Consider the following 14,699-nt stretch of genomic DNA (forward strand, 5'->3'; position numbering starts at 1 on the left):
GTATGTCTTATATTTTCTAATAATAAATCACAGTTGATTTCTTCACACCACACTGCTGAACTATTGCAGATGCAGTCTTTCCAGCCTGGTGCAAGTCTACAATTTTGTTTCAAAACGAGTTCAAACAGGTATCATTAATACAGGTAACTAGTGGAGGACAGAGGAGCCTCTTAAAGAAGAAGTTACAGGTCTGTGAGAGCCAGATAGCCCTTGCTTTTTTTGTGTGTAGGTGACCAAATACTAATTTTCCACCATCATTTTCAAATAAATTCTTAAAAAATCAGACAATGTGTTTTTTCTGGCTCTGTCTTTCATAGTTGAAGTGTACCTATGATGAAAATTACAGGAATCTCTCATCTTTTTAAGTGGGAGAACATTGTTGGGAGAACAACAATTGTTGGCTGAATAAATACTTTTGCCCCACTGTATATATGAATTTGGGGATTTTTCTATGCTTTTGAAAGAAGTATTTTCTGCTCACCAAGACTGCATTTATTTAATAAAAAATACAATAAAAGCAGTAATATATATTGAAATATTATTACAGTTTAAAAGATACCTGTGATCAAAGGTGAATTTTAAGCATCCTTTCTCCAATCTTCAGTGTCACATGATCCTTCAGAAATTGATTTGATGCTCAAAAAACATTTATGATTATTATCAATGTTGAAAACAGTTGTGCTGCTTCATATTTGTCTGGAAACCGTGATACATGTTATTATTTTATGAACAGAAAGTTAAAAAGAACAGCATTTATTTAAAATAGAAGTCTTTTGTAATATTATAAATGTCTTTACTAAAAGTTTTTATCAATTTAATGTATCCTTGCTGGAAAAAATATATACATTTCTTAAAGTAACTACCCCAAACTTTGAATGGTAGTGCATATAGTTTTAGATCACAATTTAGTAAAAATGTATGGTACAAAAAACATTATTATTAATATAATGATATATTAAATCTTAATATTTGATAATTGTATTATATTAATTATATTATATTCAAATATGAAATATTGGCCAATTTATCGGCCTTGTCCATATGTACAAGTCGACTACTAATTTTCTCATGATATTTATCTGCCTCTTTCAGACACATTTGCCAGTAAAGTTGCCGCTACTCAGGATCAGTACGCAGACGCCTCCATTGGAAACGTCACCGGCAGCAATGCCGTCAACGTGTTTCTGGGTATCGGCGTGGCCTGGTCCGTGGCGGCCGTGTACTGGTGGGTCAAGGGCAAGGCGTTTGTCGTAGACCCTGGATCATTGGCCTTCTCTGTCACCCTCTTCACTATTTTTGCCTTCGTCTGCATGGCGGTACTACTGTTCCGGCGCCGGCCGTCTATCGGGGGAGAGCTGGGCGGCCCTCGCGTCTCACGTATACTCACTACGCTCCTCTTTCTGGGTCTGTGGTTCCTCTATATCCTCTTCTCCAGTCTTGAGGCCTATTGCCACATCGAGGGCTTCTGAACGGCCCCGCAAAGAGAGGGGGTTTTGAGGCTCGGAGCCAAAAAGCTACATAAATCAACACACAAATTTGCACACACACTTACAAAACACGTATTTGGTGAATCGTTGAATACAAGGATCATTCAACTTAGATGTATCCAAGAACCTTGATAGAGAATTTGATGTGGAAGAAGTTCAAAGGAAATGGATGGAGTTTGAGAGAGATGAAAGAAGAGGTGTTTATGAATGCAAAGCATGTAGCAAAAGAGGGCAAAAAAGAGTGTAAAGTACTGAAACAAAAGAGGGAAATGAGGATGTAAAATAGTCTCGTTTATATCATTCCGTCTCTCGAGCTCATGGGCAGAACTGACGACTTTTGTTTAGCACTGCAGACATTGTCACATAACAGGCTTTTTATGGTTCAAGGGCACAATGCATCAGAGTTAAGATAAAAGGTGTCCAGACATGAGAGGCAAAGTAGCATTTTAGATGCTAATGAAAATGCTGCAGCTATAGAGCTGCATAACAATCAGCAGTTTTGCTTGGGCTGTGTGCATCATTCTGCACTAAAGCGGTCCTTTACGATTGTGGCTTGACAGATCGACTCCAGAGGTCTTGAGTACAATTTAAGACAGACTGAAAATGCCCGTCACACTAGACTTCAAGCATGCAGAATTACTTTAGACTCCACCTGCAGTGAATATGCACAGCAGGATATGATGTCATGCTCTAGGGCTTCTTATTTTAATCAAATTAAATATAATATAAAAATATAATAATGCAGTCTGGTGTGCAGTGTTGAGGAAAGTTACTTTCAAAAGTAATGCGCTACAATATTGAAAGCAAATAATTGTGTTACTTAGTTTAAAAAAAAAAAGTAAAGCATTAGGCTACTTTTACATTACTTATTCTAATCTGGGCTGGGCTTGCATTGTAATAATACAAATATATATAAATATTTGGGAAATCTAAAGACCCTTTCACATCAAAAGTGACGTGCGTTGCTTATTTGAAAAAGTCACTTTTTTTGTAAATTTAAAACTAATGCATTACATGAATTGTTCCTTTAAAAAAGTAATCTAATTACATAACTCAAGTTACTTGAGTGAACTTTAGTGACGATTTCAATTGAAACAGTACTGCACAAATAATGTTGGCAATGTTTCACCTGGAGCGATTGAAGTCGGACTTCAACGAACAAAAATGAAATTGACAAAGTCAATTTAATAGTAACGTGACAAAAATGGTAATGTTTTTTTTTTTTTTTTTGTAAAAATATTATCCGTAAATATGTCAGAATTAGCTGTTTATTACTGATCACGACACTAGGTGATCAAAGACTTTCAACTGTACTCTACAATGACAAAAAAAAAGAAGAAAACGTTTAACGATCCTAGAAATTTCTATTAGGCAGCAAAAAAAGTGAATAGGGCTGCTCTAGCTAATGGACAGAAGAATGATCGAAGAACAAATCCTTCCCACACAGGTCAAAATGACCCCAAACCCTAATATTAGACCCTTTTTTTGTCCAGAAATGTCAATTTATTTGTATATTTTTTTCTATTTGCATTTAAATTATTAGACTTCATGAATAAATAATATAATTTTTTCAACTTAAATTCAAAATAACTCTCCAATACATGCATAACCAGCCCAAAAAATCTCACACTGGGTAAATTTTTATATAATAACAACATTATATTTCATGACTCTTGCCACTAAATGACCTTTTAGCTCAGAAAATGAGCTGTTCCTCTGGGTCCTGAAGTCAATTCTCAAGTTTATCTCTTCAGAATGAAGACATTATTAAAAAAAAATTGTTGGTAACATTTTAGCATTTTTAGTTTAAAACTAAAAATGCTAAAATGTTACCAAATTTTTTTTTATATAATACTGAAGCATTCCTCACATTCCATTCATTCCCAAGGGGGTCAAATTGACCCGTGAGGGAAGGATTTGTTACTTTTTTTTATTACAACCACATAATACTCATCCAGTCTTTTTTTGTGTGTGTTTTCATGGGTCAAGTTCTAAGATCTTGAACACTTAATTTTCAACAAAAAAAAAAAGACCAATGAGTTCTGGGTCAAAATGTCCCGAGGGAAGGATGAAGGTTTAAAGACATTGGACATTTAGTTTTACATGTTCTACAATTCAATGATCCCTGTAATTCAACGAACAAAACGTTTCACACAGACAGTATTATGACTGGAATCGGCTGAAATGGAACACTGCTCTCGATGACATCATAATGATTTGAATCTTCAATTGTTACATTCATTCCGCACTGTCTGCTGCCTAGAGACAATGGAACTCTCTCTGTGGCCATTTTAAAAGTGTCATTGTGAAAAATCCCACCCGGAAAACACTCGCCGTCATCTCCGTTTTCTCCAAGCCTACGGGGACGTGCGTGAAACTGTTAAGACCACAGCAGTGTTCAGAGTATGCTAGGAGTTTATCTCCATCGAATGGGGTTCAGTCCGGTCAAAGTAACTGGGAGTTTATTACTGTTTACGTTTACTTCTTAATACAGGTTTATTAGGAGGACAAATGATTTGGATTTGCAAGAAAATGTGCGGTCACGTTCACCCAACTTCTCATAACGAAACGCTAAAGTTTTAAACGTCATTGTACAGGTTCTCTCTGCATTGTGTAAACCTGTCTGGGGCGATCTCTAGAACAATTAATGATTTGAAGAGCTGCGCATTGATTGGTTCTTTATAGAACACGGCGGGCTCATTATGCGTGGGAAGCTGATTGGTCCTTGAATCGTCTGGTCCCTGACAGATTCACAATAAAAAAAGTTGTTTACTCGTAGAGCACTCAGGATTGTGTGTACATGTACGTGAAGGGGATGCTAAGCGTTTTTATGTCGTCGGCTCATCTGTCCGGTCTGTAGATGTTCGTTATGGTGTGTGTATCTGTGCTATACTTCAGGGCTGGACTTTTGTCTGTGGTCTAGTCGATCGAAATGCATGATGGAGTACATATCGGCAGATCTATAATGGCATGCGTTGACTCTGAAGACGTGCATGAATTTGAAGTTTACAATATTTGTTTACTAAACGGACTACAAGGATGGCTGCCAGATCTCTTTTATGATCAGAACTTAATGAACAACATTTAATTTATTAAAGAGCAGATCAGGATGCCTTTTCGAGAATGAAAAAAATGGAATCATTGATCTGTGTTTTCACTCGACAAGCTTTGGCTCACATTTATTCTGCCTTCACGTGCTATCGGAAATTTGGTAATTCCCACTTCTGAAGTTATTACGAGCTCATGCCATTCAAATTTTGAAATGGGAGGTCGTTCATGTGCAATTTTTACCAAAACTCGTATTTACGACTATTCCGAGAGCACGGGAATTCAGCATTAATCACGTTGAACAACGTTCATGCCTTCGTTTACAGTTTGGCAGAGAGAAATGCGTTCTCTAAACTCTATGGTGTGTTAATGATAAAGCATGAAATCTTGTTTTATACTTGCTCAACATCAGCATCAACTTAAACTGGCTTAAACGGACTGTTAAAACACATCGAAATTGTTCAATGGTGGTTTCTTTTCTTTGACAGAGATTTTCTTATTTGAAACCCTGAAGGACGGGGTCAATCCTAGATTAGCAGAATCCTAAATCTGTTATTGCCTTAAGAAACGTCTTGATAATTTAATATTGAACTAATAACTTCATAACTGTATCTGTATTGTGGTAAGTGTTAATGTGTTCATGTTTTCTCAACAGAAACCAAATTGATTGAGACAAAGTGTGCAATATGTGACAGTAAACCCTTCTTCGGTGATACTTGGTGCCTCTCCTGACCCTTTCGCTTGCTTCCAGGTTTCCTTTCGCGCATGTAGGCTTTTTTTTCTTCTTAACACTACAAAGAGAACGTGCAATAAATCCGGCAAACGACAAGGAGCGTGATAGAGAGTTTCTGAAAGGTAATGTTTTCTAATATGATTGAATCTGATCATCAGTGATCTTGTGTTTTGTGGAATCAAGCTGGAGTTTATCTGAGGAAATCACCCATTGCCCTGAATGTCAGATGTTTACTCTTTTTACAACTCTGTTGAAAGTCGAAAGCTTTGTAAAACTTTTTGGAATACGACATTTTCAGTAGGTGATTTTTCTATTTCCAAGTGTGTACTCAAATTGATAGGAAGCTCTCAGTAGTTATTGATGTAATGGTTTTTGATAACTATTTCCAAGATGTTTAGATATTCTCAGTAGGTTTACTTGGGTTGCAAGAAATCACCGTATGTTGTATGATAATTCAGACTCCGTTTGCAGTGTTTATGATTAATGCAGCAAATTCATCTGTACATGCTGCACATCTATCTATCTATCTATCTATCTATCTATCTATCTATCTATCTATCTATCTATCTATCTATCTATCTATCTATCTATCTATCTATCTATCTATCTGTCTGTCTGTCTGTCTGTCTGTCTGTCTGTCTGTCTGTCTGTCTGTCTGTCTGTCTTTCTTTCTGTCTTTCTATCTATCTATCTATCTATCTATCTATCTATCTATCTATCTATCTATCTATCTATCTATCTATCTATCTATCTATCTATCTATCTATCTATCTGTCTGTCTGTCTGTCTGTCTGTCTGTCTGTCTGTCTGTCTGTCTGTCTGTCTGTCTGTCTGTCTGTCTGTCTATCTGTCTGTCTATCTGTCTGTCTGTCTGTCTGTCTATCTATCTATCTATCTATCTATCTATCTATCTATCTATCTATCTATCTATCTATCTAGCTCTCTCTCTCTGTCTGTCTTTTTATCGATCTGTCTATCATCTATCTGTCTATATCGATCTATCGATCTATCGATCTATCATTTGTTTTTGAATTACAAGTAACATGTCTCTGTAAAACAGTTTCTTGTGCACTGACTGGGCCAAAGGCTATGTTTATTTATTAATTAATTTACAAGGAACTTAACTGATGAGAACAGAGTAAAATACACTGTAGCTGTGACCGTGTTGTGTGTTAACCGTGTGTTCATTGAGACACGTGTCTGGTGATGATGTTGAATTTCTGAGCGATTGGACTGTGTTCATTGCTGTAAATGTGAAGCTGTACATGTGCCTCTAATGTGCAAAATGCATGAAGTACCCGTTTGTACGCATGAGCTGTTATTAGTGTCAACGTTTACATTTACTGTATTATCCCATCTTTTGTTTCTTATGTTGCAATGTTTTTTGTTTGTTTTTTACTTGCAGGTGTTTTTTGTACCCTATTCACACAATATGATATTAATGATCTTCCTTGTTTTAGAATAGAATAGGAATTGAGAAAGATAACCTTTTGACAAACAGTTTGTTACACTTCATTTACTTTCTGCCTAGAGAAATGTGGAAAAAAAAATCGCTATTACTTTTCATGTTATGAATCTCTGTCTTGTCCTCAGAGTTTTGTATGTTGTCTGTGTCGACCAGAACTGGTCTTGCTCCCCTGCCTTGTTTTTGTGCACTTCTATCTGTGATCATTCTCTCTCTGCCTGTTAAATTACTTTAATAATGTGTCAGAAATGAAGAAATTATGTGACATTAATATATTATATATATATATATATATATATATATATATATATATATATATATATATATATATATATATATATATATATATATATATCAAATACTGTAATAATTCACTAGAAAGTAATATTTAAGGTTTTTATGTTTGTATGTGTTTTCGTTTGTTTTCGTTCATTTTTTCATGTAGGTAACAGAAAAAGTCAAGACAACTAAAGGCGAGGACATTTGTTTTGAAGAACATGGCATGATGTGTAATGTGTCCCAAGGGGGAAAAAATGATGTAGCTGTTAGAGCTCAAGCTGACCTTATTGAATATAGTTTATTTATTTTAAAACATGTACTGTCCTTGAGTGATTTGTAATAACATCTATATATATAATGCATCAAAATTCTAAGTATTGGACGTCCGTATGTAAAGGCTGCTGTAGGCCTGTTGCTGTTCATTTGTACCAGTCATGCAAACAGAACAGTGAAATGTACAGATCCGATAATTCACTCATCTTTCAAATAAATCCAGCAGTTGTTATGCCATCACAAAAGTCAAGTTCAGAGAACTGTGATTAGTAAGGTGTCATTATGTTCAACACTGACAGTTTGCCATTCCAGTAAGCTTTTGCTTTTCAGTAATAAAAATAGAGAAACAAAACTATTCTACGGTTAGTGTTCATCGTCTCAGAAATGGATTGTAAAATGTAGACTTATTCCGTGTGTTTTTACGGTCCTCAGCTAAAATAGCCTATGACTGTTTTTACTTAAACTATTTCCATGTTTAAAATTCACTATTCTTTAAAAAAAACCTGAAAATGAATTTATACTGTACAGCACTGTAACTATACAGCACTTGCTTTGTATGAACGTATAGTTTTAAAGCCTGTATAGCTTCTAAAAGTATAAAGAAAACATGTGTGAGGTGTATGTTTGTAAGTGAATTACATCATCTGGACCCAATCTAAGAGTGTCTTTGTCCCTAATCTGTCACCTTGTTCTGAATTTAAGATGTAAGACGATAGAGCGGGAATTGTAACACTCAATTCTTCCAATTAGGAACAAGCCAGAGTGATGACACTTAGAGCCCTATCCTACACACGGTGCAATGTGTTTTTTGTCAGCGCAGTTCAGTTGGGGCTCATGTCCTGAGCCCCATTGTTTAAATAGCAAATGCATTTGTGTGTCCATGGCTGGTCTGAAAGCGAGGTGTGTTCTCAGCGGTGTAGCACCAAATTTTGGGCCCTGGGTACAAACCATCTTGCTGGGCCCCCATACCAAATACCATAGTGATACCAATGGGTGAGGTATTGCATTTTTATCATAAAAAAACATGTAATGTAAACAAAATAAGCCATTTGTACATAAATTCTATACAAATGTTAGTGCATGTATATGTATGTATAGAAAACTGACTTCTAAGGGCCCCCCCCTGCCTCGGGCCCTGGGTACTTGGTACACTTTACCCCAGTCCGAAGCCCCTGTGTGTTCTGGCGCCTTATTGGCGCGTTTCTGTTTTGAGAAACTGAATTTGACTACGCCATTGACCAGCCAAAACCTGGTCTAAAGTCAATGGCGCAATATTTATTTGTGTTATTTAAAGGGGTGATGAATTGAGAAATCTAAGTTTCAGAGCTGAGAACTTCCTTGTTGGTCAAAGAAAAGCTTTTATAGACACCAGGCCCAGAAAACGATCGTGAGCTTCATTCTCACATCATAGCGCTACAAAACACACACCTCTACAGCACGTCTAATCCAGTAGCCTCGCCCACCGACTCATGGAGATGATCGGTCGATCATTAGCCAGCAGCAATAACAATGCGGAAGAAGATAGCAAGACCACACGGGTACAATCCGTTTATTACACACACAGCAGCAGCGCACACACATTTTTAAAATATTGAAAAATAAAAGGATTCCTCTCTGGAGAAGCGTTCAGTCTTTCCACTAACAAATTCCATCAATCCGCCATAGTGCGAGTGCAACTGGCCTTTAAAGGGAATGGGAGATGAGACTGGGATGAGATGAGATTGGTTTATTGCACGTTACGTCCAAAACACACCATTTTTCCCATTATCCCTTTTGCACCATGCGCCTGTGCGCCCATTTGACCTCATGCGCTTCAGACCATGCGCTCAGATCTTTAAAATAGAGCCCTTGATCTGCGCACTCAAAAAAATAACTCATTGGACTAATTCAGTTTAATTGAGGACAGGATTTCCATCAAATAACTCATAAAATACAAATTCATGTGATAAAATGTAATTGAGTTGGTCTCAATTTGATCAAATACAGTTAAAATTAAATGAATACATTTATAAAATGACTTTTTATGTTTGTCAAACTTAGATTAAAACAATGAATTGGGAGATCAATTATAATCAGGTTCATTTGTCATTATACAGAATGTATAAAATGAACAAATGAGAAAAGACGTAGATGCCAACAGTCTAGCAGACGCCACTCTTATACTGAAAAACATGAAATAACACTTTAATCTCTAAATTTACACCGCCCCCGCTTCTTCCGCTCATGTGTATGTGAGGTAACGCAGCGCTGTTTATCATATTACATAAATTATTTGAGTGTGTTTAAAGCTGTTATAATGCATTGTGTGTTTGTTTGGCAGTTACTATGAGACACCATGTTTAACCATGCCTAATATCGATAGCTCACTGCAGTAAAAATCATGAAAACGAGATTAAGGCGACTATGTTGAGCTATATAACAATGATTCGTTTTCTGAATATATCCAAACAGTTGCTCGCCTGTCTAATAAAACACATAATATATTAAAGCGTCTTTGCTGTTTCCATGGTTACTACAAAATAAATCCGGAGATGGAGGGTAACTCAGGTATGATGTCACTGATAGGCAACACACGGACACGGTCCATGTCCTGGTTAAAAGTGCTTATTTCTCTTAATTTAAACATTCTTGGAAACATTTGAGATAATGTAAGTAGGCCTACACAAATCAGCAAAATATATAACATTGTTCTAGTGGTTTTTGGATATTTTAATCCAAAAATCTTACATATTGTGCCTTTAATAGGTGCCTTTATTTCTTTCTTGTATCAAAAGATGACTAGTGTATTTCATGTTGCCTGTAAGTAAAAAAATAAAAATAATAATAATACAAAAAAAAAAAAAAAAAAATACAATTGCCCCCCAGCACAGCTCCGGTCTCCCCTAATAATTCATACTCTGAATCCACTAAAAACCCAACATTCAGGGAAGGTCTTGTAATGGGTCACTAGAACACTGAAGGACACGGTCACTAAAAAGGTTACAGCTGATGACAACTTGCAAAAGAAAAAGAAGACATTATGCAAGTGCAACGACTGAAAACCTCACTACATGACGTCGCAAACTTGCACATAAAACCCGGCGACGAACCGGTTGAACCCGAGCCACGGGTACCGGTGACATCACGCATCGGACCCCGCCACGCGCCACCGCGGAAAGTCCAATCACAGCTCGCGCTCTACACTCATGAGCGCGCGCTACAAACCGCAACCTCGGTGTGCATACAAACCTTAACGACTGTTGATGTTCAGTCAGCGGGACTTCAGGTGTGCAGCAGCTGCCTCCGTGTAAAAAAAGTAAACTTTCTGTCAGTCACCGGAAACGAATTAAGGTCAGTTTGCGATTTATGTGTCGACTTTAAACGGGGTCGATGTTTAGATAAATATCTGTAAGCGGTTGATGGTCTGGTAACTTACAACATTCTGGCACTAAAGACGTTTTAAACAGACCCCCAAACAAGGTTTGGTGATTCATTTTCTAGCCTACATTAAACCTAAGTTATAATAAAGTAATATTTACAATACTTATGGATTATTGATAAACCATCTTAACTAACGTAACTGAAATCGCTTAACGTTAACTGAAAGCAAATTGTCTTTGTACTATCTTTTGCAATTGCTGTTTGAAAAGGCTGTTGAAATTTACCCATTTGGATGTGTTTAAAACCACTCAAACCTTTAATTTCCACTCAAACCTCGACTTTCCAATAGTTAATTTCTAATTGAAGGCATTTAAACAAATAAAAGGTCAATGTACACTGAAGAGAGATTATCTTGAAGAGACTCTTCATCACACTTTAAATGTTGTTTACCTCATTCCTCCAGTGAGTCTGGGATACTGCTGTAATAAGGAATCAGATTATGATTAGGAAAGGCACACAGAGACGCTTTTGTGTCTTGTTGAGTGGGAGAGGTCATGAGATTGAGCTGTGGCAGGTATTTAGTGTCTGTAAACACCAAGCTTTATTGTCATTATTGTGCCTTTTGGATTAATAAGCCTATTCAGTTTCTTAAGCTTTACTGCATTCTTATGGTTGAGCTTGTGTATTTTAGTTTGAAATCATTAATGCTGTTTGATCCAATTCTGTTCTCTCATTCTCGTGCACATCCTCCAGGCCTACGCAGATCTGGTTTGCTGAAATAACCTGTTGCTGTAAGAAACATGTCAGTTAGTTCTTGATTGTGTTTAATTGTATTGATACTCTGAAACTAATTTATCTCTTCAAAATGATGCTGTAAACTATTCAAGGAACCATCAAATTTGTGAAATTACTGTAATATCAGAGGTTACATTTACCAGTCGAACATAAACTTTTATAATGTTATTTATTTTCCGATGTAATAAGGTAGTTTTCATAAACATTTGTCTTAATGGTAAGCACCACTCCTACGTAGAAGATGTTTAACTCCAAACGTTGCTCGAATTAGACCCCATTGACATGCATTATACGAGCAACGGTTGGAGTTAAAAATCTTCTTTTGTGTTCTACTGAAGAAACAAACACACCTACATCTTGGATGCCCTGGGGGTAAGCAGATAAACATTACATTTTCATTTTTGGGCGAACTATCCCTTTAAGCTAAGAGTAAGGGCGGGGTTGACCTAGCTGCTTACTAAATATGACCACAGTGATTGGTTGATAGGGGAGGGATCTCTGTCATTGATTTGATTACAGAAATATTTTGTTGAACGAGGTTTCATGTTGCCATATTCAAATAAAAGTTAAAAAATAATTTTTTTGCCATATTCAAATAAAGATTTTAAAAAGTAGGCCAAGTGTCTGCATCTTTCCAGATTGCAAAATTCAAGCTAAAATTATGTTTTATAAACAATGTTCATGAGGAGCACGTTCAAATACTGTCTAAGCGTGAGAAGATATATATACACAGCCAAGATCCATAGGCTTATTTTACTCTTCTACTCGACCATTTGTGAGTGTGAACTTGTGAAACAATTGCCACAGGTAGTAAGACATTATTATATTTTTGATTTATTTACTTATGTAATAAAAAAATTAATATTATTATTATTATTAGCATTTTTGCCTTTTTATTATGATAGGATAGTTAGTAGGAAGCGAAGTTGAAGAGAGAAAGGAGAGGAAAAGTTTTCAACAACAGCCATGTGTATGTGATTTGGTCTTAGTGACTTGGGTTGGGAGTCCGCTGGACTACTCCTAGCGTTTTGAGGATTTAGAAGCTAGTTTTAGCACTAAAATGCTTTGTGAAACGCTCTTAGAGCTAAAAATTAGGAGTCCTAAAATTAGGATTGACACGCCTGTTATTTTCAAGAGTTTCTCCGGAATCAGTAAGTTAGGAGCTACTTTTAGCCTTAAGATGTTTTGTGAATACAGCACCAGGACTATTTGTTGGTCTGGACCAAGCACACCAAACTACAAGTGTGACCACCATAAGAACCATTCTTACTACTTTTTGTATTGCGCTCATGTCGCCAGAAGTCAATAGCGTTCATTGATATTGAATGAGTGTAGTTCTCATTACAAAAACAAACTAAACGATTGTGTCCTGAAAGGATTTGTGTGTAAAATGTGCTTTATTGTCATGAAAGTAATGTCATAAGTGCTTTATTTATGCAAAATAAACAAATTTCGCCCGTACTGCCAGACGCTGACCGCAGAAAACTCACACAGATGATGGCCACAGATGCTCATATAGGGCACAAAGATGCACCGTAAAGCAGACACACGCTCTGTGTTACTTTACACAACATGACACAATAGCAGCTCTCCCTTTTTTTCTCACTCAGCCTCTTCTTCTATCCTGTATGAGTGCTGCTGGTATCAAACAATGATCCTTTCATTGGAAAGAGGAAGTAAATCTCGCCTCTTTTCACATAGCTGCGATTTTAGATTCATCACACAAAACCATTTTCATCATAAACAGAGAACACCGTTTCAGACCCATGATATTCAGCTTATGTTTTTGTGCAATGCTCTTATATACCATATTGGATTTGCTGTTCTCTGTATTTACACTGAAAAAACAGCTGTGAGCTCAGAAAAAGATAGGTGGGGCGATGTACATGATAAATGAAGAAAAAGAGAGGCTAAAAATGTGTCCAGGACATTAAGGATAGGTTTACCCCCAAATTTTCCAAATCTAATCCCATTTTATTTTAAAGGTCCCGTTCTTCGCGATTCAAACTTTAGTTAGTGTGTAATGTTGCTGTTGGAGCATAAATAATACCTGTAAAATTATAAAGCTCAAAGTTCAATGCCAAGCGAGATATTTTATTTAACAGAAGTTCCCTTTCAAAGCCTACAGCGAACGGCCGGTTTGGACTACACCCCTGCACTTCCTTCAGGAATGACGTCACTAGAACCGTTTGTTGACGAACCCTCCGCCCACAAGAACACGCAAAATAGGGGGCGTGGTCTTGTTGCTCTCCCACGTGGAGAAGAGCGTGCATTCAGCGCTTGCATCTCCCCGTTATGGTAAGAGGCGGGACCTTTCCGGGCAAAGTGCGCTAAGCTGCTGTCCAATCACAACACGGGAAGCGCTGGCCCAATCAGAACTCGTTACGTGTTTCTAAAGGAGGGACTTCATAGAACAAGGAAATCATCAGGCCGTTTTTAGGACAGAGGAAACCGCGCTGTACAGATAAGTCAATTGTGTGAAAAATACTGTGTTTTTACACGCGAAACATGAACTCAAGAACGGGACCTTTAAGATAAAAGGAGGTCTTAAGCAGAAGCAAAGCTCCAAAAATGGAAGAGCAAATGGCATCTAATGAAACTTAAAATTATGCATTTTTTTAATGGAACACAATTGCAAATGAGATTCAAGACTTAGCACTGATAAACAGCTTAAATTATAATGTTTCCCTCATAAAGCTATGCTACTGTACATGTAGAGTGTACAAAATAGTGCACAGTACACAGCTTGACTGTATTAGAATTTAATAAAGTAATATATATCAGCATCCACTTTCATTGTATGAAAATCTGTAGCTCAGACATTCTGCCTTACATCTCGGGAAGAAAAGGGTTAGTAATAACAACCTTAATGTTAACTTTAAATTCTGGATAACAGAGCAAAGAGGTGGGCAGCAGTGGAGATTGCCATGCATTTGCTGACATTCATTGAGTTATTCATGAGTTCCTTGAGAATGTATGAAAGGGATATTTGAGGCTTCCTTTGCCTTACAGCCACTGATGAGTGTGAATAATAAATGATATCTGCAGGAATAGCTTCTAGATCTTACTGGGTGGGCGTCTTGTGCATGATACAGTATATTTGAAATATTCTATGTGCATATGCCAACACTGGGGATCCTTTGATTTGTACTCATATTGGTTCTGTATTCTTTTAGTTTACTGCTTGACACCATTTATGATCATATGTGGAATCGAATTGCATCTTTAGCATCAGTAACGTCACAATCACTCACAGTAG

At 36.9% G+C, this 14,699-nt stretch overlaps 2 protein-coding genes across 5 annotated transcripts in view; both read left to right on the forward strand.

Moving 5' to 3' along the window:
* The window catches only part of slc8a2b (solute carrier family 8 member 2b), a 158,430-nt gene extending 152,328 nt beyond the window's left edge, over positions 1–6,102 (forward strand). For all 3 annotated transcript variants that reach the window (XM_067451306.1, XM_067451304.1, XM_067451305.1), the window contains one exon: positions 1,093–6,102. In XM_067451306.1, coding sequence (XP_067307407.1) covers positions 1,093–1,469 — 377 coding nt within the window. In that variant the 3' untranslated portion in view covers positions 1,470–6,102. The remainder of the gene's footprint in view (positions 1–1,092) is intronic.
* Positions 6,103–10,150: 4,048 nt separating this feature from the next.
* Positions 10,151–14,699, forward strand: part of acsl3a (acyl-CoA synthetase long chain family member 3a) — a 190,060-nt gene continuing 185,511 nt past the window's right edge. Inside the window, exon 1 of one of the 2 annotated variants that reach the window (XM_067451328.1) lies at positions 10,151–10,615. The gene's annotated coding sequence lies outside the window, so the exon portion shown is untranslated. The remainder of the gene's footprint in view (positions 10,616–14,699) is intronic. The other variant, XM_067451329.1, reaches the window with a different exon arrangement.

The sequence above is a fragment of the Pseudorasbora parva genome, chromosome 8, assembly GCF_024679245.1.
Source record: "Pseudorasbora parva isolate DD20220531a chromosome 8, ASM2467924v1, whole genome shotgun sequence".
Lineage (NCBI taxonomy): Eukaryota > Metazoa > Chordata > Actinopteri > Cypriniformes > Gobionidae > Pseudorasbora > Pseudorasbora parva.